Source organism: Ceratotherium simum, chromosome 14 (assembly GCF_057802395.1).
Source record: "Ceratotherium simum simum isolate JZ-2026a chromosome 14, ASM5780239v1, whole genome shotgun sequence".
Lineage (NCBI taxonomy): Eukaryota > Metazoa > Chordata > Mammalia > Perissodactyla > Rhinocerotidae > Ceratotherium > Ceratotherium simum.
This window is the reverse complement of record NC_141913.1, coordinates 10432768-10460662: the sequence shown is the minus strand read 5'-3', so window position 1 is coordinate 10460662 and position 27895 is coordinate 10432768. Positions and strand designations below refer to the sequence as shown.

Here is a 27895-nt window from a genome sequence, read left to right as displayed (position 1 = left end):
AATTAACATATCCTTCACCTCACATATTTACTTTTTTTTTCCTTTGGTGAGAACATTTAAATTCTACTAAGATACTTCTTAAGGCTACAGAAATTAACATATGAAAACAAATATTTCCAAAACCTAACGCACAACATAAATAGCTAAAGATTTACCTCTGAACTTGATTTAACATTAAGATCTAAAAAAAAAAAACCTACATACCTTCCTCTGTCTTCCTCATTTTTTCAATTAACTCTTCATTTTCTTTTCTTAATAATTCAATATCTTTGGTTAGCATGCTATTTGTTTCTTCGAGCTAAACAAAGCACATAAAGGTTTAAGCTGTACTCACTTTGGTAGTCTCATACTTAAAGCAACAACCTTGAAAAAAAAATACTTTGCATTTTCCATAGATGAGAACAGGTCAGAAATTGCTTAACTATAAAAATTCCTTTGTTTGGTTTAAAATATGTAGATATAATTAAATTCAAAATATTTTAAAACAATTATTAGCTTCCAAAAATTACTTCAGAGTATGTATATACATACATATATATGAATAAAAGGAATAAAAATGTAATGGAAAGAGAACTAGATTGGAAATTAGGAAATCTGCATTAGTTTTCTAGCTCTGTGACCCTTAACAAGTCACAATCTTTCTGGGCCTTAGTTTCTTCATCTGGATAATGACGATGAAAATGACAAAAACGTTTGACTAGTTTTAGCAGTGTACTTATTCACCACTCTGTGCGTATTATTTCATTTAATCTTCATAAGAATGCTGTGAAATAGGTATTATTATTTGTATTTTATAGATGAAGAATCTGAGGCTTGGAAAAGTTAAAGCAAACTGCCAAGACCGTGTAACTTCTTAGAGGCAGAGCTGAGGCTTGAACCCAGGCCTGCTCACACCAGAGCACTTGATGGCGGTTTCAAAAGAAGAAAAGTATCTCTAACTCATCTTTCTAGCCCCATGATTCTACAGAGACTATAGTATAAATTTCAGGAATAGGTAATTAGTTATAGTACTGGTTTTTCTATAATGGCTTTGTAGATATCCACAAAGAATTTCTCATTTCAAAATAGTGTCTCTGAATTTTACAGAATTCTGGCCACAAAATCAGTTGTAATGTATTAAGATAATACAAGAAATGAATTTAAGCTAATCATTTCTTCACATAAAATATATTAAGATCTACAGCCAGAAAAGGAAAAAAACCCAATACACTGAATAAGAATTTCAATTAACAATTGTTTTGGATTATATAAACTATTTTATACATGAGTGCAGAGTGACCACTGTGTGTAAGTAAAGTATAAGTAAATACACATGCACACACTCACCCTAACACTTTAAGATGTGATTTAAATTAATTTTAGTCATATGACTTACCTGACTATCACACTTACCCGACTAACAGCGTGATCTTTATCTGTAATCTCTTGTCTATTTCTTGAAGCAGCTTTCTTGCTTTCTTGTGTCAATTCAAAATACTGTTCTTCCAGAAGCCCTCGAGCCAACTGCTCAGACTCAGCTTTTGTTTCTGCTAGATCCAACTGAGTAGCAAGAGTTTCTCTGCAATAGATTTATAAGAGAAATGGATATAAACAAATTCAGTTCATTCTTCCAACAATCATATGCTTAAAAACACAATTATATTTAAATGATAAAAAGTTAAGTATTTTATTGCTTAAAATAAACTTCAAATTCATTATAAACTTTCTATAAAATAAATTTAACCTCTCACTCTTTGACAAACTATAAAAGTAAAGAACTCTTTAATCTTGTACCTGCTATTGTGTAACTAAGAAAAGGCAATGGCAAGCAGCCTACTTTTGAAAAGGAATATGTTGTCGCTGGGAATGGAAGGTAGCATGGCACAGGGGAAAAGTCATTGGGTTATAACTCAGGAGGCCAGACATGGATCCTTATCCCCATTCTATCACTAACTAATTGAGTAGGGCCATTGGGCAAGTTTCCTATACTTTCTGAAGCTCAATTTAACCAAACCTGTAAAGCGAGAGGGTTAAACTAAATTATTTTTGAGATCCCTTCCAACTCTGAAATTCAATGAAATTATGAAGACTTATAAATAGATTTGCAAACCATTATTAACTATTCTAGGAATGCTCCTTGGGAATTACACTTTAAAGCTTTTCAGAATTGACATTCAAACCAGGACCAGATCACTCCAGTTTGCCTGCTCTTCCTAAAGAGCACTTCTTTGATAAGCTATCTTGGTTATGGTTGTACTCCTCTGTATACAGTAAGCGCTCAATGAATGTTTGCTAAATGAAAGAGTGAATGATTTCTACCTATTTCTTTTCTTTTTTTTTTTTTTTAAAGATTTTATTTATTTATTTTTCCCCCCAAAGCCCCAGTAGATAGTTGTATGTCACAGCTGCACATCCTTCTAGTTGCTGTATGTGGGACTCGGCCCCAGGATGGACGGAGAAGTGGTGCCTCGGTGCGCGCCCGGGATCCGATCCCGGGCCACCAGCATTGGAGCGCGCGCACTTAACCACCAAGCCACGGGGCCGGCCCTATTTATTTTCTACTAAGGGAAAAATATCAATAAAATTTTCTGTCTTAAGCTTAAAGAGGGGGACATTTACTAACTACAAAAAAAAGAATATTTATTCATTCATTTGCCCAAGAAGTATTTGGTTGTTTACTATGTGCCAAACACTGTTCTAGGTATAAAGGTATACAGCAGTAACAAAATCTCTGCCCTCAGGAAGCATACATTAGTGGGGTGAGAGAGACAATTTTAAAAAAATGAACAAGTAATATATAGTATGCCACAGAGAACAATAAAAGAAGAAACGTGGAAGAGGCTGTGAATGAGGTCACTATTTTTTGTGTGTGTGTGTGTGAGGAAGATTGGCCCTGAGCTAACATCCATGCCCACCTTTATATGGGCCTCCGCCACAGCACGGCTTGATAAGCCGTGCGTTGGTCCGCGCCTGGGATCTGAACCCGCGAACCCCAGGCGGCCAAAGCGGAGCACGTGAACTTAACCACTACACCGCTGGGCCGGCTTCAGAGGTCACTATTTTATATGGGGTGATCAAGGAGGCCTCTCTGCTAAGATGATATGTGAGAAGAGATATGAAAGAAGTAAGGAGTGAGCCATGAAGGTATTTGGGAATACAGTGTTTAGGCAGAGGAAACGTCTAATAACAAATGCCCTAAGGTTGGTCTGAAGGAAGCTAACGTGAGCAGAGTGAGAGATGGGGGAAATGTTGTGAGAGATGTGGTAAAAGAAGCAGGAGGAGAAGAGAACAGATATTGTAAGGCTTTCCAAGACAATATAGGTACTTTGGCTTTTATTCTCAGTATTCTGTTTTAAAAAGATCATTCTAGCTGCTGTATTAAGATCAGACAGTAGGGGGACAACAGCAGAAGCAGGAATATCAGTTAGGAGGCTACTGAAATAACCAAGATTGGAGATGATGGCAGTTCAGATCAGGCTGGTAAATGGTACGAGTGATAAGAACTGATCAGATTCTGGATATATTTTTTAGTTATAGCTAGAAGGACTTATTGATGAATTGCATGTAGAGTATAAGAAAAAAAGAAGAGTCTAGGGTAACTCCAAGTTTTTGACTTAAACAACTGAGAATAACAGAATTACTAATATTGAAATGGGGGAAAACAAGAAGGAGCAGGTTGGCAAAGGTGAGGAAATCAGGAATTTTTTCTGGATATGTTACATATGAGATGCTTATTAAACACTCAAGTGGAGATGTCAAATAGACAGCTGGATATACAAGTCTGGAATTCAGGGGAGAATATACTTGTACACTGATGCTATTTAAAGCTATGCGGCTGGATGAGAACAAGTAGGGAGTGATCCCTTGGGACCTCCAAACTTTAAAGGTCTCAGAGATGGGAAGGGACTAAGGAGCAAAGGAGGCTGAGAAAGAATAGCTGTTCAATAAGAGGAAAATACTGTGCGGTGTCATAGAAGCCAAGTGAAGAAATTTTGTCAAGAGAGAGTAACTGAATATGTCAACTGCTACCGTTAAACAACATAAGAACCGATAATTGCCTACTGTCTTTAACTATTAGGAAGTCACCAGTGACCGTGAGAAGGGTTATTTTTGTAGAGTGATGAGTGCAAAAGTCTGACTGGAGTGAGAGTGAGAGAGAATGGGAGAAGAGGACCTGAAGATAAATGGTATGTCACTTTTCAAGGAAGTTTGCTACAAAAGGAAACAGAAAAATGGACAGTAACTGGAAGTGGATATGTAGTTAAAAGAGGGTTTATTTATTTATTTTTTTTGTGAGGAAGATCAGTCCTGAGCTAACATCTGATGCCAATCCTCCTCTTTTTGCTGAGGAAGATTGGCCCTGGGCTAACATCTGTGCCCATCTTCCTCCACTTTATATGCGATGCCGCCACAGCATGGCTTGACAAGTGGTGCGTCCGTGCACGCCCGGGATCCGAACTTGCGAAGCGGAGAGCAGGCACTTAACCGCTGCACCACAGGGCAGGCTCCAGGGGTTTATTTTTTAAGGAGATGTTTATCTGTATGTTTACATAACCATGGGAATGACTATAGAAAGGAAAAAATTGGTGTAGGAAAGCTGAGATAATTATTGGAATCATATTTTTAAGTAGACAGAAAGGGATGTGATTGAGGGGCTGCCTTTAGGTAAAAGCACATTTTGTCCATTTCCGTCAATCAAGGAAGGCAGGGTTTATAGGTACAGATGCAGACAGGTTGGTAGCTATAGTGGTGGGAGAGAGTAGAAGCTCTCTGACTTCCAGGAAGCAATGCTATGTGCTGAGTATGAGGGTGAAGAGAGGTTGTGGGAGATTTGAGGAGAGAGGAGAAGATATGAAATAGTTGTTTAGAAGAGTAGGGGAGTTAGTACATTAGGAAAAGATAGGAAATACTACCATTGGTAAGTCGACGACACTAGGGGTGGTTCTGCACTATTATAATGCAAGGCTTCAAAATGACAACATATTCTCCTCTGGGGTTACAGCTTTGCAACAAACTCAGATAATAGTATCTAAGTTCCACTGTCAGAAAATCTATTTATCCCAAATTACATTTTTATCCCTGGTTATGCAATTGTGCAAGAGAAAGCAAGAACGAATGAGATGGTTCAGGGTAAAATTATCTGGAACTATGTTCATTCAAACTTCCTTCACAACTCTCCATAATGAAAGACCTGTCTTTACTGATGCTTACGGCCAGTCTCTCACCTTTATTCTCCTATCTTCTTAAAGAAATCAATTTATCAATAATTACCTACTCTTCTAGGTTATAAGATTATAAGCAGTGGCTTTTATTCTTGTTCACTGCTATATTCCAAATGCCTAGAAAAGTCTCTTGCCCATAGAAAGTGCTCAGAAATTTTGTTTGAATCAATGAATAGATGTGCAACTTTTCCCATTCTGATTTCCTTCCCAAGTCCCATTTAAATATGTTCAAATTTATGCTATCTTTAAAAAGCAATGGCTCTCCTTCACATTCTCCTCCAGCTACTGCTATATTTCCTTGCCTTGACAATCATGTTTCTTGAATTTTTTAGTTTAACAAATATTTACTGAGCATCTACAATGTTCTAGGTACAATTCTAGGTACCAGGCATATAGCAATGAATTCAAGTTAAGAACAAAACATTTGAAGATTCCTTCCTTCATTGAGCTTAAATTCTAGTGGAAAGAGAAAAACAATAAATAATTAAACAAATTCTACAATAATTAGGAGGGGATAAGTGCTACAGAGAAAAATAAAACAGGGAAGCAAGTATTGAATTAAGTAGCAAGGTAGGGGTGTGATGCGGGGGATGTCTGCAATCCTAAAAAAGGTGTTTAGGGAAGACCTCTCTGAGATGATATTTAGACCTAGACCTGAAAAGGGTAAAGGAGCAAGTCATGTGGATATTCAGAGGAAAATGTTCCAGGCAGAGAGAAGAGCAAGTCCAAAGGCCTTGAGGCAGGAAAGTAACTAACTGGTTTGTTGAATAGTAAGGAGGTCAATGGAGCTGTTGTCTACACTGTCTCCACTACTTCTACCCTTCTGGTTCATGTCTCAATCCACTTTAATCTAGTATCCATTCTCATCACTGTTTAGGAACTGTTCTCAACAAGATAACTAACAACTTTAAATATAATGGACAGTTTATTTTTCAGTTGACCTTTGTGAGTATTTGGCACTTCTAATTACTTTCTCTTTTTTGAAATATTCTATTCCCCTAGCTTTTGTGATACCCTACTCTGCTTTTCTCCTTGTATTATTGGTGACTTCTTATTTTTCCTTCCTCTGCCCATTCCTTAAAAGTATAGTAGCTAGTCTGTCTTCAGCCTTTATGTCTTCTCATCCTATACTAGGGGTTACAACTTGTTGCCTGGGAGGGTCAAATGAGTTCACATAAGTGTCTCCCTCCTGCCCTCCCTCCCAACACACACGCACAACACACTTAAAATAAATTTGGGCCATTTTTTACATTTTACATAACATTTAAAAACATTACATAACATTTTACATCAAAACATAATTTTACATAACATTACAAAAACATTTTACATAAAAATTCAGATTCCTGGCTTCTCTTGAAAAACCGAAAGATCTTGAAATACTGAATCAGTGTTACCATGTGGCAGCAAGTGGTTAGAAGGACATGGACTCTTCAGTTTGTTATAATCCTCACAACTCATACAACGAATGTACTGACATTTAGATCCAACTAACTTCAACCCAGTCACATGTATGGTATCATAGGCTCATGAGTATGTAAACTTTGATATACACAATCATCTTAACAAATCTCATCTATCTGAGTGGTTTCAGTATGCAATGATTGTCAAATCAGCTACAAGTCTTATCTTTTCTCTGAGTTCTGAAGCAATAAACCCAACTGCCTGGTATCTATTTCTCTTCGAACATCCCATAGGCACCTCAAACTCAACACGTCTGAAATGGAAATAATCTTGTCTCCCCTCATCTCACAAACTTGACATTCCTTAACTCAGGGACTAGCACTATCATCAATCCAACTGGCCTGGTCAGAAACTTGAGAGTCCCCCTGAAATTTTCCAACATTTACCCCTACACCTCCAAATCTACAAGTCCTACTGCTTCTACTTCCTATTTTTTTCCAGGCACTTGACTCTCTTTTTACTGCCAACTTCCACTATAATTTTACATCTAGATTATTCCAATGGCTGTATAATTAGACTCTCTGTATCTACCCAGCTTTGTCTCACTCCAATCCATTCTCCACTCTAAGAGAGGAGCTTTCTAAAACACCACCTTGTCAATCCCTAGCTTAGAATTTTCAGCCATTCATTCAATATTTATTGAATACTTATTCAATGCAAGGCCCTGATCTAGGTGATGTAGACATACAACAGAGAACAACAAAAACAAAACCTCCCACTCTTCAATGTTTGGTAATTCCAAACTCTTCAGCATGACACACAAGGCCCTTTGTAATCTGACTCAGGTTTTATCTCTCCAGCTTTATCTGTCACCAACTGTCTCCCCACCTGCAAACTAAACCATCTGCTGTTTCCCAAATCACAAACTGGCTTTTGCCTATATCGTCCCCTTCCCCATATCCCATTCCCTGGCAAATTTTGCTTTTCCTTAGTTGTCACCTGGGAAATGTTCTCTGCATCCCAGATGGTAAGATGAGGTATATCCCCTTAACATGTTTCAATACCACTTTGTCACAGGAGCCTACCTTAATTATATCTGTCTCCTAACTAGATTCTGAAGCATTTGAAGGTAAGAACCATAACTTACTAATAATTATATCACTGGCATGAAGCACAGTACTCAGCACAATAGTGGTGACCAATACATTATCTTAAATATATCAAACAAAGGCAAACATATCAACCCTATGAAACAATTTAGTATGTAGTGGATTGGGTGCCCCCTTCACAGTGAATGCACACAACCTGGGATTGCATATTACAACAGACCATACTCTACAATAGGAGTCTACCACTGTAACAGAGAATAACCAGGAAATGTACCTTTGTTCTTACCTTAGACTCCACCTAATGTATTAAGGACCTAAGCACTGAGTATCAATGGTTGCTAACAACACAAAGAGGCAACTAGACCTTACAAGGTTATATTTGGGGCAGTCTTCTCCTCTCTAAAAATCACATTTGAATCTGATTAAGACTCCAGATTAGGGATGTCTAATAAAACTTTCTACAATGAAAGAAATGTTCTACACCTGTGCTGTCCAACATGGTAGACACTAGCCATATTTGACTACTGAGCACCTGAAATATGGCTAGTACATCTGAGGAACTAAAGTTTTAATTTTATTTAAATAAAGTTTAAATTTAAATGGCTACATGTGACTAGTGGCTACCACATTGGACAGTGCAGCTCTAGTTTTAACCACTGATTTGCACGAAACACAGAAGGACGAGGAAAACGTTCAACTAACTATGGAAGTAGAAACAGTAAAATCACAACTGAGGAAAACTACCAGGACAAATGATCCAGTTCCTTCAACAAATAAAGTGTCAGATAGTGATTATTCTTGTGGTGGGGAGGGAAGAAGACATAATTAAGAGGGGATATAGTGGGCTTCTGAGGTGGATAGAAAGGTCTCGTCTCTTTCATGGGTGCTGACTATAATGATATTTTGTTTGCTTCAACAATAAAACAGTTAAAATTTTTTATTTCTTTCAAAGGTGGTTATATGGAAAGAGACTATAATAATGTCAGAAAACTAGTTCCAGTGTCTATTCTGACACTATCTAGCTATGAGAAGTTGTTACACTTAAATAAGGTCTTCTCCTTCTAAGGCCCCAAGCAACATGCAATATAAACTAACCTGTCTAATAATACTAAGAGGAAGACCTTTACCTAACATAAAATAATGACTTGCGAATACAGCATGAACTGTTTACATACAAATAGATGTTTAAAGATTGCGAGACCCTTGAAAACAATTTATTGTCACAGTTTAGTGAATCTCTGTACAATTGCTATAGTGTTAATATTTTAAATTATTTTTTTCACCATAGACATACATTTTAGCCTAAATCTAGTTTGATTTGTTCTGAATTAGCCTAAATAAGATTTGCTACACCAGTCTCATCAGAATAATGGCACAGCTACTTTCTATCTTTAAAGTTAAATTTAAGTTAAGAATGCCTTGTTGTAGTAGTGATTCTTGCTCTAAAGTAAAATGGACATACTTTTCATTTTGTAGTTCCTGTATTTTCTTTAAATTTTCTCTATTTTTTTCTTCAATTTCTTCCTTAAGTTCCTTTACCTGGGTTTTATAAAGTGTCTGTAAAACAAGTGATAAAAAGAAATAAGTGTTTTTGGTGGGTTAAAAAACAGTTTGGTTGTTTCTCATAAAGTTAAACAATTAACATATGATCCAACAATTCCACTCCCAAGTATTTACCCAAGACAAATGCAAATATACGTCCACACAAAGTCTTATACATGAATTTTCATTGCAGCTTTATTCATAGTAGCTCCGAACTTGAAACAATACAGATGTCATTAAGAGATGAATTTAAAAAATTATGGTGTATCCATACTACTCAGTAATAAAAAGGAATGAACTACTGATACATACATGATAAATCTAAAAATATTTTGCTGAGTGAAAGAAACCAGGTGCTCAAGAGCATATATGGCATGATTCCATGTATATGAAATTCCAGAACAGGTGAAAATAATCAATAGTGACAGAATACAAATCAGTAATTGCCTGCAGATAGAGGTGGTTAGAGAAGATTGACTGTAAAGGTTCACAAGGGAATTTTTTATAGTGAAGAAACTGTATTATATGCTGATGGTGCTGGTGGTCACACAGTATACACATTTGTCAAAACTTATTGACCTGTACACTTAAAATGGGCACAATTAATTATATAGAAATTATACTCAAAAATATATTAAAAATTATATTGATTTGGGAAAAACATTATAAAGAAACTTAGCAAGTACTACACATTTAAATGTTAGATCAATTCTTGAAGAGAATAATGCTAGAGAAACCACTTCTCTTTTGTGTGGGTGGGATGGGATGGGTGGTTGAGAGAGGTAGAAGAAATATCCATGAACAAGGTTTATCATTCTGCTAACATATGAATAACATATACTCATTAAAGAACAATGGTTCTTACAAAATTCACTAGGCTTTTGCCAACTCCATCAACAAATATTTAACAGGTATGAATAAGTATTAGACCCATATTGTGTTGGGTTCTGGGGTTATAGAGTAAACTTCCAGTTCTGAAGTCTAGTTCTTTTTCTTTCTTTCTTTTTTTTTAAACTATCCTCTTTAGTTTAAAACATAAGAAAAGGAAAAAGAAAAATAATCTGATTTGAAATCCCAGATTAAAGAAAATCTTAAATTTGGTTCATAATAGCTTATCAAATTTAATTATATCTAACCCAATCCTCACAAGCAATGGAATAAATCAGAACTAAGAGACAGGATCAGGTTTTGTATTATCTTTATAGAGGCAAAATCAGATCCATAGGAATACCACAAGTCATTTGACATCCATCCCAAAGTGGAGGCACTAGATGATGACTTTGGAAGCATATGGACAAGAAAGTGTGCGTGACATTACAGACCACTTTGCAGAATTCAGTGCTACACACTTTGAAAAATTAATGTTAATCTACACTCAGGGAAAGGTTTTTCAACATTACTGATTTTTTTTTTTAATTTAAAAACATATTCCAGTGATAGTCTGGTAAGCCAAGAAAGAAACAGACAAAAAATAGAAAGTCACCATGTTTATTAGAAGATGAGCAGAGTAGAGCACGAAGCTCTAAATCATGTGAAAATTCTGCAGAGCCCTCAGATTTTTTATTGGGAAATCATTACTTCCAATATTGTTCACACTTGGTTTCTACGGCATGTTCACCAAGGCAATCCGAATTTCACGCATTTAATTGCACTGAATAAGGCTGTAGAAAAAGTGGCTGCCAGTGTAACAGTAATGGAACAGATAGATAAATGTTAAGTTGAAATGGTAGAGCCTAAGTTTGGCAACCAAAAGAAACAAACAAAAACTGCAGAGGCTTCAATAAAGCCTCAAACCATTACCTATAAATGCTAATCAACAGTAGTAGTGAAAATAACACGGCCTGCAGCAAATAACAGAATGATTTCTATGGAGAAAAAGCAGAACAGACATATAAAGTGCATACAGAGCTAAAACAGGAAAAAGCTCTTAAACATTAGTTATATTTACAACGGTATGTAGTTATACCTACAAATGTAATGCGTATAGATGAACCACACATGATAATAATGACACTCTAAACCACCCAGCTTGCTACCAGGCAAACAGAACCCTTAACAAAGTCATATACATAGCTCTAGTTTGATGGCAATTCTAGAAATGTTTGCACAAAAACGGTCATTTATTTACAACCTAAACAGACTACGAACTCAGATTCAGAAATAAAATGTAGAGGCAGGGATATGAAAAGGGGGAGAAAATCACTTCACAGTCATTTGAAAAAGAATCATAGTTCACATTAAAAATCTAAATACTTGTTTTAAGTCAGGTTTTTAAACAGTCTATAATATTGAAAATGATTCTCACCGAGAAATATTGCTCAGCTTCAAGCTGATCTTGTAGCTCCCGCATCTGTCCTTCGTTTCCTCTATATTGTCTTCAGATAAAAGAGAAATAGTAAACAAATGCTATTTATACTAGACTTTGTATTATTCTTTATTTATTAAGGTTGCTAAAATAAAAAGGTTTAGTAAAATGACCTGTTTTTAAAAATCATACTTCATTATATAGTATTACTTCAATAATTAAATTTGGTCAGGCCACAATGTCTGGTTCCATTTTGCTCCTTATAAAATGATATTATGCAAAGTTGAGGGAACCCTTTTCTACTGAAGGTCACTTTCGGGAGAATATTAATTGTGGACTATCCAAATTGCAAAAATAAAAATGATATTTTTTTATACATTTTAATACCAAAAAGCATTCTTAGAGATATATATTAAATGTCTTATATAGTAAGTAAGCAATTAAAAAGAGAGGACATGAAAATATTTAATAAATAATAATTCATACTATATATCATGGCCCATTAAGCACAGGGGGGAGGAGTGGAAATGAATAATCAGATAAGGAATCAAAAAAAAAAAAGGGAGGCAAGAACAATAACCGACAAAGGAGGAAGAACACAGATAGAGACACCTACATATATATAATACACACAGAAATACAATTCACATAGAGAGGTACAGTGCAACTCACAGACACAGATTTTCAAGGATTAACAATTCCATCTGTGGCTGCTATGTTTTCATATTAGTAATAGCTTTGTATTTTCATTATCTAACAAGGTATATGGTTGATAAAAGGACATAATAAATGTTCACTGAATGCTGAGTGAAAGTTATTTTGGGAGAAGAAACACATCACCTGGTGAAAATGGTGGTTCTAAAAGAATTTCACCAATATAAATCCAACAAAATAAAAACTGACAATTTTATCCAAGAATTACTGTGTAAACGATGCTGGCAACTGAAGATATTACAACAGAAATTTGGAGAAAATAAAAACACATGACTTGGCATAAAATATACTCATCTTTGATATTAAATTTTTGAGGCATGTCCTTATACAAATTCTGAAAGCAATACCGACAACCTTGTTTTGTCTCCATTTCAAGTAAGTGGGCACATCATATCTCAGAGTAGAAGAGGAAGAAAAAAAGATACTTTGCATTCTGAGATGAACCAAAGGAACAAAACAAAACAAACAAATACAGGGTCATCATGTCTAATTCTAGTCTCTAAAATAAGGAAATCTTAAACAGTTCCTGTAAAGTACTGAATCCTTAATAAAAAGAAGTTTATCCCTGACTTTTGTACTTCTAGTGTGAAGAAGCATGTTGACTTTTGTGGATATGAAAATCATGAGAAAACTGTGGTTTTTCCACCATAAAAAGACTTACTGTAAAGTCAGTAGCCTTGATAATCTCCTTTTTTTCTCCCTTTAAATACCCATACTTATTGTTTAGTAAGCCTGTCCTTCCAAAGCCTGAACTCCCTTGCACAACTTCTTTGCAAGTAAATTATTTTATTTTTAAATGCTCTTTTCTAAGTCTTCCTTTCACAAGCTCTGAGTACATAATCTAGATACACATAAAATATCAAACACATCAGCAAATGCTGAACACAAAAAAGAAATCAAGAATGTTATTTTCAAGACTTACTTTGTAAGTTGACCTAACTCAAATTCTAATAATCTCTTTGCTTCCAATAAAGTATTTATTTCCTGTTTCATCTGCTTTTCTAAACCTTTTAAATTATCTGCCTCAAATGCTTGAGTCTTCAATTCATTTTGTAACAACAGTCGCTTATTTGATTCCTGCTCCAATTGCAGAGTTAGATTCTTAACCTGTAAATGAGAAAAATAATTGGGATCTTAAATCTCTTTAATAAGTTGTTAGACATAATTTGAAAGAATACTAACCAAATCTCAATTACATTATAATGCTTTATACAAATAAAGAAAACTAGTATTCTAAAGAGTCTCCATTGTTATTGGTGTTTATTACTGCAGAATTTACCATTAAGTCAAATTAATTCCCAAATTTCAGATATGAGATCTTGGGGGGAAAAAATTTGATTTCTTTCTACCCCAACCTCTATGGAAACTGTGGAGTAGAAGGTGAGTATAAAAGCCACTTTTGGGGTAACATTCCTAAGGGGTATTTAAGTTTACCTGTTCATTCATAAATGTTTGTGCTCTAGTCTATAACCCTTAAACGTTTAGTGAGGACTTCCTTAACTCCCAGATTAGTGATTAGTCGTAACACTCATATAGCATTTGGTACTTCCTCTTTAAATGTATGTTATGCTTGTAATTACTATTTTAATATATATCTTTCCTTCTGGGCTGTAAGTTTCACAAAAGTCAAGAACACATCTACCTTATGCACTACGCTAACTTTTGCACAGAAACAGGTAGATAACAGGTAGTCAAAAACTATGTTTTTTAAATGACTGAATATTATCTTTCAAATTTTCAACATACATGCTTCCTGCATGTTGGCTCTGATAGGTATCTCTAATCTCTCTTCTTTCTAGTTCACTCCAAATACCACTACCAGATTAATTTTCCTAAAAGAGTGTTTTCACCTATAGCTCCCATTTTAGGTTTAAAAGACGATCAATACTTTGGTCCACAAGTTTCTCCCATGACCACTGAATATGTCTCCTCTTCTCTGCTCAGATCAAGTCCCTTTTTGTCCCTCATCTACCTATCTTCGTAAGCCCTCAGTAATCACTCTTTTACTGTTAATCACTGATAATCACTGATAATATTCTCTCTACCAACTCAGGCTTCTGACTCTCAAACTATTAACTTCTAAAGGTCTTACCCAACCTTTAAAATAATAGAAACATCTCATCTCTCCTTTGTGAAGTCTTTCCTGATTATTTTGGTCCTCTCTTTCTTCCTTCTCTAACTTATGTACGTGGACAAATTACTTCCAGTCTTATAAATAATTTTTAAAATACATATAGTAACCACAAGGTTATAATGTCATTTTTATCTTTTTATTTACTGCTTTGTAAATGCGTACCCTGTGCTTTCTATCAATCTAAGCCAGTCAAGACTCTGCAGTTTAACACTATTTTTGAAATCTAAAGGCAATGCTCCTCTTTGGGATTACAGGATATTTTACAATAGAGAGGTTTTTTGTTTGTTTTTTTTAAAAAGAACACAGTTTCTTTAGGGGAGGAGCTACGACACTTCTATACAGTTGTACTGTCACAGTGCAAAATGGTATAGACCCTATGGTATATATGTTTAATAACTATTTGAAGATGAAAATTCTAGGAGCTAGGGATATAGCGGTGACCATATAGCAGTGAACATAGATACATATAGGTTATTTCATTCAAATCTCCATGTTTAAATTATAGATAACGACTTTTCAGTCATAACTTAAGATTGTTTCTCTTTTATAAGATGAACAAAATCAGTAAATTTTCTTACTTCATCCTCCATCCTTTCTTTATTTTCAGTCAAATGCTCGAGCTTCTGCTGAGATTGTTTCAGATCAACATCTAGCATGGAACATTGTTTCTCAATCTGAACAACTCTATTTTCAGCCTTCTCTCGAGCTTCTCTCTCTTCCTTCAGCTTTTTTTCCATCTCTGTGAAAGAAAAAAAGTTATAAACATACATTTACAGAAAGAGACCACTTTAAATTTTTTTTTTTTATTTATTTTATTTTTTCCCCCCAAAGCCCCAGTGGATAGCTGTATGTCGTAGCTGCACATCCTTCTAGTTGCTGTATGCGGGACTCGGCCTCAGGATGAACGGAGAAGTGGTGCCTCGATGCGCACCCGGGATCCGAACCCAGGCCACCAGCATCGCAGCGCGCGCACTTAACCACCAAGCCACAGGGCCGGCCCGAAAGAGACCACTTTAATATTTTTCACTTTCATGGGCTATATAAGACAAATCGGTGCTAAAAATCCCTACTGTTTTTATCCTGGGACTCTACAGAAGTCCTAATGTTATTTGAATTATTTGTATAGTGGGATCTCTAAAGGAAGAGAGTTATACAATATAATAAAGTAATAAAATAAAACTTTCTAAATCCAGCCCTTATCCATTGATATGAGAGATTAATCAGTGCCATTTTCAGACCAGAAGGTGACAGTATAGCTGGAAAAAAAGTGGAGTAACTAGGGAGAAAAATGGAGGTAGTTTAGATAAAAGCAGAAAAATAAGGTTGCAGTTATTAATCTATACTTTGCATTGTTCCATAAAAGTTTCAAGACACTTAAAGCTATGATAGGAATTCTAATTTATGCAACTCAGATAAACAAGATTCCATGGTAGTATGATACCTATTTTAACTATTACCAGAAGATATTAGTCTACAGTAAGACTCTTTTTTTGAGATATGGTAACTAAGGTTCCGAGAGGTTAACTTTTCCATCGTCCTGCAACTAGTAAATTGCACCAAGAGGATTCAAACTTAAGTCTGCTCTCCCCATCTCAGAGATTGCCCCCTAGGTGACAAAATAGAAACCATTAGAATGGAACTTCCTCATCTTCTACCCGAAACCTACAACTCTAGCTGCACCAATACAATCATCACCTCTTAATTCCCATCTCTCTAATCAAACACAAATCCATCCACTTCTGTTCTAGACTATGTTCCTTCAATTATTTCATCTCTTTCCCGCCTTAACAATTTCTTCCTCCCAACTGAATCATTCTCATCAACATAATAATCTAATTTATTATCTTCCCTCCTAAAATATCCTCCACTGATCTCACATCTCTCTTTAGCTACCATCCCATCTCTGTTCACAGCCAAACGTCTCAATGAGTTGTCTCTACTTACTGTCTTCAGTGCCTCACCTAACTACACATTTGTTTCTTTCCAATTTGGCTTCTATTTCTACCAATCCACTGAAACTGCTCTTTGTATGGTAACCAATGGTGTCATTCTTGCAAAATTCAGAGGACATACAATGTCCATGTCTTCATCTTCACTGACCTTAACAGAATTCAATATATTGAGACACTTCCTCATTTTTTTCAATACTTTACTCTATGAGCTTCTAATACCATACTCTCTTGGATTTTCTGCTACCCCTTTGGCTGCTCTTTCTTGGTTTCCTTTGTTGGTTTCTCCTCTTCTACCTGACTTCCAAATGCTAGACTGCCTAAGGGCTCCATTATGATTCCTCTTCTCTTCTGCCCTTATTCTTCCCTTAGCTGACCTCATCACGTTCTGCTTATGGCTCTATGTGTATGACTCCTAAACTGATACCTCTTCCCTAAGCTCCACACTTACATACTGACTATTTGACCTCTCCACCTAGATATCTAATATGCTTTCAAAGTTAACATACCTAAAATAGACGTCTTTATTTGCCTCCTATACCAAACCACTCTGATCACAGTCATCTCAATGTCAAAATACATTAACATCCATCCAGCTGTTAAAATTAAAAGCCTGAGTCTTTCTTGGTTCCTTCTTTTTCATCTTTCCATCCAAGTCATCACCAACTCTTGTCCTCTGCATTTCCACTTCTTTCCAGCTCTTCTACCAGCATTGCCTGCAGCCTATAGTCTTCTGGCTGATCTCCGTTTTTAAATTGTTATCTTTCTTAAAATCATTTGCCACACAGTAGCAGGACTGGTCTTTTAAAAACATAAATTACACATTCCAGCACAGCTTAAAACACTACAATGCTTTCCAATATTCTTAGAATAAGAGTATTAAACTTACCATCTCTGCTGCCTAGAATATACTTCCTCCTGCTCTTTAAATGGTTAGTTCATTTTGACTTTCAGTTCTTACCTCAAACAGTATTAGCTCAGAACGACCTTTCCTCAGAACCTCATCTAAGGTAGTACTACCTAGAAACTATCACACTGTATGTATTTTCTTCACCTTAATGATTACAATCTGTACCTATTTTCATTTATTTGCTTTTTTGTCTACCCGCACCATCAGAATATAATCTCTAAGAGGAAGAGTTCTTATAAGTCTTATTCTCTGCTATTCCCCCAGTTGTGCCTGGCTTACAGTAGGCAATCAATAATTAACATATGTGAAAGAAATAAAAGTAGTTCAATATGGCTGAAGCATGAGGTACACAAAAGAAAGTGCAGAGTGGTGAGACTGTAACGATAGGTAAGTGCCAACTCAAAGATTCTGTATGTCATGAGGAGTTTCACATATACCTTGTACACAATGAAAAGCCACAAAAGGATTTTAAAAAGGACCAGCACAGTAAGAACTGAATTTTAAAAAGATCATTCTGACCTACGCAAAAACAACAGACTGATGACTGGAACAACTCTTGGCAGAGTAAAAATTAAGAGTCTACTGCAACAGATCAAGCAAAGTGATGATGTCTTCATGAACTACAAGGGAATAGGAAAGGAAGACTACATTGTATATATTATTTGGAAATAGAATTCCTGAATGATTCTCAGATTTCTGGCTTGGACTGCCAGATGTTGAGTACTACCACCCTCCCTAACTATGATAATATCTTCCATTTATTGAAAGATTTCTATGTACAGGCACTTTCCATGCATTTTCTCATCTAATTTTTTTTTTTAATAGTCATAGAGTGGCTAAGAGGCAAAATAGATTTGTCTGATTCCAAGCCTGGGCTAATAAAAACTATATAGCCATTAACCAGAATAGTAAGAAGATGAGTAAGAGCAGGTTTGACAGATAAGATCATAAGTTTTCCCTTGAACAAACTGAATTTAAGGTGCCAAGTGACACTTCCAGATTGCAGTAGGTTAGAACGCGAGTAGAAGGTGAAGAAAAGGAAGACTCCTCTTTTTAGAAGTTTGGCTATAAAGGGAAAGGGATGGAATAAAACACTGGCAATCAATAAAGATCACAGGTTGCTGCAAGGGTTTGTCTATTTTTTTTGATATTTTCTTGAGATGGGAGAGACTTGTACATGTTTACAACAAGAAAAGATTCAGTGGAGGAGAAAAAGTTGAGGATAAAGAAGAGAAAAAGAGATAAGTTAAGATGAGACAAAAAGAGACTGGATCTGAGTACAGTCAGAATGTATTAGCCAGGACAGGAAGAGGATCACTCTCCTCTATGATGAGAGGGAAGATACTGAAGATAAAGAAGTGGATAGGTTGATTAAGTAAGAGAACTAGATTTTGAGGAGTGCATCCCTATAATTTCATGATTTCTTTTTGAAAGAGAAGAAAAGTTCACCTAAAAGTGTAGTGATAAAGAAACGGCATAGAAGCTTGAGAAGAGAAATAAAAGTCTGGGAGAAGGAACTGACGAGTGATACATAAAAAAACTGACAGCTCAACTGAGGTTGGAGATAATGCATTGGGCTGACAACATCCATCTGAAGAACTATTTGAAGTGAAGACAGTAGCTGACTGGTCTGATCTAGGGTTGTGCTTAGAGGCATAATACAGCAGAAATACAAAGGAATGAGAAAATTGAGGGTACCAAGCAAGAAAGCAGATGAATTAACAGACAATAAGTTCCAGAATGGATGGGGAAGAAAATAAAAGAAAGGACTGAAAAATTGGGAGAAAAGAGAGATCCCACTGACTTTTATAGGGAGTAGAGGGGAGTAGAGTGAGGGAACTAGAAGGTAAAATTGTGATTTTAAAAAATAGAAAGTAGCAAAAAAGAAAAAAAGGAAGATACCTTTTTTCTAGATCATAATTTATAATTTTAAGAATTTATGCCACTATAAAATGAAATTGTGATCAAATCAAAATTTCTGTAGGCATGATTTAAAAATTAATCATGTAGAAAATATTAAAACTGACACTCACCACACATTGCAACAGACTTTGCCTCTTCAAGAGACTGATGCTTGTCAGTTAAACGAGCTTTGGTTACTTTATGTTCATTTATCTCTTGTTCTAATCGTTGTTGTAATGATTTAAGCTTGTAGTTTAAATCTATCTCTAAATTATTCTTTTCCTGTAATATGAGAATGAGAGTCATGTAAGACACCGTGCAAACAACACATTATTAAATCTTACACTATTTAACATCCCACAAATGATAATATATGAATCACACTGGTCTGAAATGTGATACCACATTTACTTAAATATTTCTATTCAGTGAATAATTTTATTTTTTACACTTTCTTGTATATTTCACACCATCTAAAATGTCTTACTTTTAAAATCACAATGAGCACATATAACTAAAAGCAAAATATCACCTTTTCTTTACCCCTCTGACCATTCAAATCAATAGCCATAGCTGATGGCAAGACAGGGTTGTGGTGGTGGTTATGTTCAAGATGGTTCATTGCTAGGATCAGAAATTAATAGAACAATGCTTCACTTCATTTAAAAATTTTTGCTACTAATTAAAAAAAAATTATCTCTGTTTACATTTGCATCTATACCTAGGTTTATGTTGCTTTGACAAAAGAACAAGTCAAACTATATTCCATTTCTGTTTGGGTACTTCTTCTACTCTTCTGTCTTTCATCCTATTTCTACATTTACACCAGGCTTAGACGTCAAAAAACTATCCTGATTGTCACAAAACATATCCAAAGGACAAGATAACTGGAGGATTTTCTGATCATTTATCAGAGGATCTAGTAAACCTACAACATTTCAGGGAGGCGTCAAAAAAGAGAGAGCTGGATCTGCATATTACCTATTTAATCCTTTTTATTTTTTTAGCAAGGTAGGGACAGAAGTTAACCAATGACATTTTTGATTATTAAGAAAATTCTACATGCCCAAGCCAATCACTTTATGCATTTTCTATTTTGCTAACTCTTACCAACAAAATGGAAAAAGTACACATAATCTATTATACACCGATCCTTTGTTTTCCTTCTTCATAAGGGTAGTAAGGTTCAAAATCTTCATCTTACCCATAACAAAAAAATGGGGAAAAAATTTGCATATGAAAAGGTATGTCGAAACCCAAAGCAATTGGTGATGATCAGATAACATCAAACATCTAATACCCTTCAAGGGTAAAAACAAACAAAAATCGCACAATAAAAAGCCCTAAATAAGACACACATACACTCCACTCAACCAATCAACCAACCATAAAAACTTTTAGAAATATAAATATATAAACACTAGGAATGAATGCTATTTTATAAACCACTTTATAATATTTGATAACCAGTAAATACGATCTCGTAATTGATACGTTAAATCATTTACCTTTTCTGAATGAGTAAACATGTCTTGAGCCTCTTTTCTTTCTCCTTCCACTCTTTCAAGATTATGTTTGAGATGCTTCACCTCCTCTTGTAAAGATGTAATCCGAGCTATCAAGTGAGAAACAAGTTCGTCACAAAGTCATCGAAACAAGTCTTTTTTTCAGCGTGACCATTGAGATTAAAAAAAGTTTTAAATTTCCTAATCAGATAGAATTAAGTGTTTTCTTGGTAGTATATACAATAACTACAATATATAGTAATAAAAATGTTAATGCTAATTGGAGATCATCTAGTACATATTCCTCATTTGACAAACAGTCGAAGAGATGGAGCCTGAGCTTGGTCCAGAAATCAGATCTAAGACCTTATTGAGTGCTCTTTTCCCCCATGTTAAGAGTGAGAACTTTTAGTTAATTAAGGCAGGTATTTAAGTGCTTTTTATGTATCAGACATTCTGAAAAGTGTTTACTCAAACTTAATGAAGCCAAACTCCATTTTTATAGAAAACTAAGTTTTAAGGAATTCAAGTGCTCTAACAAAGCTTAGTTTTAACCCACCTGAGGCTCATGCCATGCAATGGTAGAAACTCATATTTAGTAACTCTCCCCATTAAAACATGCTTTAGGCCTTATACGTTTTTAATGCATAAGTATTTAACAAACATGCAAATTTAATAAATGTAGAATCTAACATAAATAAATATAATTATATGGTTTAGTTCAAAAGTAAGAATGTGTTTTCTTATTCTGTGATTAAAAGTGGCCTAGGATTTGATAGGGAAATGGATAAAGCACCCGGAAGAATTTTGTATTTCTTTTTTTTTTTTTTAATTTTATTTATTTATTTCCCCCCAAAGCCCCAGCAGATAGTTGTAGGTCATAGCTGCATATCCTTCTGAAAGTTGCTGTATGTGGGATGCGGCCTCAGCATGGCCGGAGAAGCGGTGCGTCGGTGCGCGCCCGGGATCGAACCCGGGCGCCAGCAGCAGAGCGCGCGCACTTAACCGCTAACCCACGGGGCCGGCCCGAATTTTGTATTTCTTCAAGTTCAGTGTTTAACTTGCTGTACTTGCCAAACTCTTCAATGCACTCTCTACTCGCTTCCTATATTTTAATGTTTCTAAAGTAGTTCTTTAATGAACAAATGAATTTTAAATCTTTGGCACCTGATAATGCTTGTCTGCTAGGCTAGTTCTAGGATCCAAAGAGCAATGAAACAATTTACACACACACACACACACACACACATACACACGGTATTATGTTCATGCAGGAGTATGTTCATATAGGAGAAAGAAACACCTGCCAGTTTCTTTCAAATGGTTGGGCAAAAATACAAAGTATGTGTGTGTTTGTATGGAGAGAGATAAAGCAAATGTGGCAAAATGTTAAAGTGCTATTAAAAAAATGCTTCCTCCTGTATTATAATAAATAATAAGTTTTAAAAATCTGTACAAAGATAGTAAAATCAGATTAAACTGAATTTTTTATGTAGAAGTTTACATACACTAATTCCTAAGAAGACAATGTAATGAAAATATATGAGTTGAATCCATTACCGATTCATAATAACCCTATGAAAGAGATGTTAAAATACATGGAAGGAATAAGAATCAGTATATCAGGTATCATCACCTAAATGGATTAAAACAATAAAACAAAATAGAGAATAATATCTTCATGATTTTTTTTTTTTTTAAAGATTTTGTTTATTTTATTTTTTCCCCCCAAAGCCCCAGTGGATAGTTGTGTGTCGTAGCTGCACATCCTTCTAGTTGCTGTATGTGGGACTCGGCCTCAGGATGAACAGAGAAGTGGTGCCTCGATGCGCACCCGGGATCCGAACCCGGGCCACCAGCATCGCAGCGCACGCACTTAACCACCAAGCCACAGGGCCGGCCCTATCTTCATGATTTAATCAAAGAATTCAACAGGCGATACTAAACACAGCACTAACCACAAAAGAAAAAAAATAAAATGGACTACATTAAAAATAAGAAAAGTAAGACCTCCTGTTCATCAGAAGACACCATTAAAGAGTGAAAAGGCAAACCACAGAGTGGGACAATTATGATACATATATTTGATAAAGGACTAACATCTAGCACTCATACAAACCAATAAGAAAAAAGCAAACAACCCAATTTAAAAAAGAGCAAAAGACTTGAAGAACACATCACAAATTGCCAATAAACATATGAAAAGTTACTCAATCTCAGACACCAGGGAAACACAAATTAACCTATAAGGAAATACCATCACACAGCACCAGAATGGCTAAAACATCAAGACTGACAAAACTCAGTGGGGATGAGTACTGTCCTTGATGAGAATCTGGAGCAACTGAAACTCTCATACACTGCTGGTGAATGTAAACTGGTGCAGCAATTTTGAAATACTTGGAAGTATTTACTAAAACTAAATAACCACATATTCTATGGCTCTGTCACTCTTAGGTATATACCAACAGGAAGTATATGTATGATTACCAAAAAATATCTACAAGAAAGTTTATATCAGCACTATTCATAATAGCTCCAAAATGGAAATAATGAGAATATCCATTCACCATAGAATGACTGATATATTGCAGTGGTCAGACATAATAAATGGAATATTATACAGCAAGGAGAAATAACAAACTATTGCCATATACAACAATAGGGATGAACCTCATAAATTTGAAATTGAATGAAATAAACCAGACATAAAGGAACGTTTACTGCATGATTCCATTTATAAAATGTCTGGGGCTGGCATGGCAGCGTAGCAGTTAAGTTCCCACGCTCCACTTTGGCAGCCCAGGGTTCACAGGTTTGGATCCTGGGCATGGACCGATGCACCACTTGTCAGGCCATGCTGTGCCAGCATCCCATATAAAGTAGAGGAAGATGGGCACGGATACTAGGCCGGGGCCAATCTTCCTCAGCAAAAAGAACAGTGGCAACAGATGTTAGCTCAGGGCTAATCTTCCTCACACACACACAAAAAAGCTCAAGAATAAGCAAAAAAATTTATGGTGTTAGAAGTCAGAACAGTGACTACTTGGGGGGAAGGGGGTTAGTGACTAAGAGGAAGCATAGGGAGACTTCTGGGTTGTTGGTAATGTTCAGTTTCATGATCTGGATTCTTGTTACGTGGGTGTGTTCATGTGAAAATTTCTCCAGATGTATTTTTTTGATTTAACATGTGCATACATGTTAAGTTTTAACAAAAAAAGTCACTTAAAAAATCTAAATATGTTAAAATCTCCAAATATGAAACCCACCATCTAAACTTGAGGCCCATCAACTACATACAAAAATTAAAAATAAATGAATGGGCAAGATATAACAGGAAAATGCAAATTAAGGGAAAAAACTCTCAAGGTCATATACATTTAACATAATTTATAATAATACAATTCTAATCCAGGAAGAAGATACAGAAGTCATAAAACCTTAACACACCAAATAACATTCCATTAAAAATATACAAAAGCAGGGTATTTATGAAATACCCACAGCTAACATCATAGTCAACAAACAATATAAAAAGAAAATTAAGGGCCGGCCCCATGGCTTAGGGGTTAAGTGCGCACGCTCCAATACTGGCAGCCTGGGTTCGGATCCTGGGCGTGCACCGACGCATCGCTTCTCCAGCCATGCTGAGGCCACGTCCCACATACAGCAATTGGAAGGATGTGCAACTATGACATACAACTATCTACTGGGGCTTTGGGGAGAAAAAAAAAAAAAGGAGGAGGAGGATTGGCAACAGATGTTAGCTCAGAGCCGGTCTTCCTCAGCAAAAAGAGGAGGATTAGCATGGATGTTAGCTCAGGGCTGATCTTCCTCACAAAAAAAAATTAAGACAATCCCATTTATAAGAGGATTTAAAAGAATAAAATCCCTAGGAATAATTTAACCAAGGAGGTGTAAGACTTGTACACAACCAAAAAACACTGCTAAAATGAATTTTTAAAAGACCTAAATAAATGGAAATATATCTCATGTTCATGGATTGGAAGACTTAATATGTTAAGATGGCAATACTACCTAAAGTATTCTATAGATTCAATGCAATCCCTATCAAAATTCCAAAGATCTTTTATGCAGAAATGAAAAAGCAGATCCTCAAATTATATGGAATTACAAGGAGGCTTGAATGGCTAAAACAATACTGAAAAAGAACAACAAAATTGTAGGACTCAAACTTCCCAATTCAAAACTTGCTATGAAGCTAAAGTGATCAAAACAGTGTGATACTGGCATAAGGACAGACATATAGACCAAGGGAACAGAACTGAGAATCCAGAAACAAACCCATATATCTATGGCCAATTGATTTTCAACAAGGATGCCAAGACCATTCAATAGGAGAAACACTAGTCTCTTCAACAAATAGTGCTGGGACAATTGGATATCCACATGCAAAAGAATAAAGGTGGACCCCTACATCATACCACATGCAAAAATTAACTCAAGATAGGTCAAAGACCTAAATATAAGTGCTAAAACCATAAAACTTTTAGAAGAAGACAGAGGGGTAAATCTTCATGATCTTGGATTTGGCAACATATTCTGAGATATGACACCAAAAACATAAGCAACATATAATAGATAAACTGGACTTCATTCGAATTAACTTTTGTATATCAAAGGACATTATCAAGAAAGTAAAAAGACAACCTACAGAATGGGAGTCAATATTAGCAAATCATATATCTGATAAGGTCTAGTATCCAGACTCTTAAAAGTCAACAACAAAAAGATAAACAACCCAACTAAAAAATGGACAGCGGCCTCCCCGGTGGGGTAGCAGTTAAGTTCCCAAGCTCCGCTTTAGCAGCCCAGGGTTCGTGGATTCGGATCCCAGGAGCAGACCGACGCACCGCTTATTAAGCCATGCTGCGGTGACGTCCCGTATGAAGTAGAGGAAGATGGTCACAAATGTTACCCCAGGGCCAATCTTCTTCAGCAAAAAGAGGAGGATTGGCAGTGGATGTTAGCTCAGAGTTAATCTTCCTCACAACAAAAAAGAAAAAGAAAAAATGGGGGCCAACCCCGTGGCGTAGCAGTTAGGTGTGCGCGCGCTCCGCTACTGGCGCCCCAGGTTCGGACCCCGGGCACACACCGAGGCACTGCTTGTCAGGCCATGCTGTGGCGGTGTCCCATATAAAGTGGAGGAAAATAAGCACAGATGTTAGCCCAGGGGCAGTCTTCCTTAGCAAAAAGAGGAGGATTGGCATGGATGTTAGCTCAGGGCTGATCTTCCTCACAAAAAAAATTAATAAATAAAAAAAATTAAAAGAAAAAGAAAAAATGGACAAACGATATGAATAGACAGTCTTCGAAAGAGGATACACAAATGGTCAATAAGCACATGAAAAGATGCTCAACATCAGTAATTAGGAAAATGAAAATCAAAACCACAATGAGATACCACTTCACACCCACTAGGGTGGTTACAACCAAAAAAGGTTAAATATCAAGTATTGGCAAGGATGTGGAGAAACTGCAACGCTCGTACATTGTTCGTGGGAATGTAAAAGGTGCAGTCATCGTGGAAAACAGTTTGGAAGTTCCTCAAAAGTTAAACATAGATTTACCATATGACCGAGCAATTCCACTCCTAGATATACACCCAAAAGATTTGAAAACAGGTACTCCAACAAATACTTGTACACAAATATTCACAGTAGCATTATTTCCGATAGCTAAAAGGTGTAAACAACTCAAATATCCATTAATAGACGAATGGCTAAACAAGATATGGTATATACATACAACAGAATACTACTCAGCCATAAATGAACGAAGTACTGATACATGCTACAACACAGATGAATCTGATGAAGCTTAAAAATATGCTAAGTGAAAGAAGCCTGACATAAAAGGTCACATACTGTATAATGTCATTTATATGAAATATTCAGAATAGGTAAATTTCAGAGATAGAAAGGAGATTGGTGGTTGCCAGGGTCTAGGTGGAGGGGGATATAGGAAGGGATATCTTAATGGGTACAAGATTTTCTTCTTGTGGGATAATGAAGATGTTTTGGAACTAAACATTGTTGAAGAAGAATGAATGTACTAAATGCCACTGAACTGTACAGTTTTAAACGATCAATTTTTTGTTATATGAATTTCACCTCAATAAAAAAACACACAAAGCAAAAGCTGTTAGAAATACAAGGGGGCTATGAGGAAAAAAACCACAAACATAGTGGCAGATTGAAGAGACAAAGAATAAATGGAGTCTTAGAAAATTGACTGATTAGATTAGAAAACTGATCTATTGTTTTTCTTCAAAAAAAACCCCCAAAAACATATAAAGTAAAAACCTACACAATTTTCAACAACTGCCCATATAATAGTTAAAAACAAAACAAAAATGCATTATGAACTAAGCCAGAAAAAAAAATCAAAAAATTCGAAAAGGTAGAAATCTGGTAAGTAATAGTTTCTGATTGCAATAAAATAAATTAATGAGCAATTACAATGGAAAATAAGTATTTCCTACCTTTGTCCATTAAAAAGTCCTATAAACATTCACCAGTCCAATAGCAGTGAATACCCACAGCGCCCAGGTTACAGTTTCTTTTTTTTTTTTAAACATTTTATTTATTTTATTTTTTCCCCCCAAAGCCCCAGTGGATAGTTGTATGTCGTAGCTGCACATCCTTCTAGTTGCTGTATGTGGGACTCGGCCTCAGGATGAACGGAGAAGCGGTGCCTCGATGCGCACCCGGGATCCGAACCCGGGCCACCAGCATCGCAGCGCGCGCACTTAACCACCAAGCCACAGGGCCGGCCTAGGTTACAGTTTCTGAATGCCATATGCCACAAAAAGAACTAGAGTTCCTTGAAAAATGGGTGATTTCAGGTCTAGGATAGAAAGCGATCCTGGAAAATATATTATGCACACCAAAAAGAAAAGATGCTATCCAAGACTAGTAGGGCAGTGTCTAAACTTGGAGAGATTCTCACTAACCTCAAACGAGCATCAATAAAAATACTACAATGAGCTAACATATATTAACTATATTAAAATTCATAAGTTCATAATATATTAAAATTTATATAATAAAAAGGTTACCTTTGGAAGATGCTGGGGAAACAACTTACTGTTCTTAAAAATGATAAAGGAAAAGATTCAAGTATTCAACCTGACCTTCTTTCATAAGCTGTACCTCAAGGCAACTATATAATTGGTGAAAAAATGTTTATCTATATAG

General features: G+C 35.8%; 1 protein-coding gene across 5 annotated transcripts in view; it reads right to left on the bottom strand.

Moving 5' to 3' along the window:
- ROCK1 (Rho associated coiled-coil containing protein kinase 1) overlaps positions 1 to 27895 on the bottom strand; it is a 151361-nt gene that overhangs the window by 21320 nt on the left and 102146 nt on the right. For all 5 annotated transcript variants that reach the window (XM_004421038.3, XM_014780289.2, XM_087439014.1 and 2 more), the window contains 8 exons: positions 20679 to 20785; positions 19302 to 19452; positions 14988 to 15148; positions 13198 to 13382; positions 11562 to 11631; positions 9177 to 9271; positions 1393 to 1558; positions 205 to 298 (listed from right to left, as the gene is read on the bottom strand). In XM_004421038.3, the coding sequence (XP_004421095.2) occupies positions 205 to 298; positions 1393 to 1558; positions 9177 to 9271; positions 11562 to 11631; positions 13198 to 13382; positions 14988 to 15148; positions 19302 to 19452; positions 20679 to 20785 (1029 nt within the window). The remainder of the gene's footprint in view (positions 1 to 204; positions 299 to 1392; positions 1559 to 9176; positions 9272 to 11561; positions 11632 to 13197; positions 13383 to 14987; positions 15149 to 19301; positions 19453 to 20678; positions 20786 to 27895) is intronic.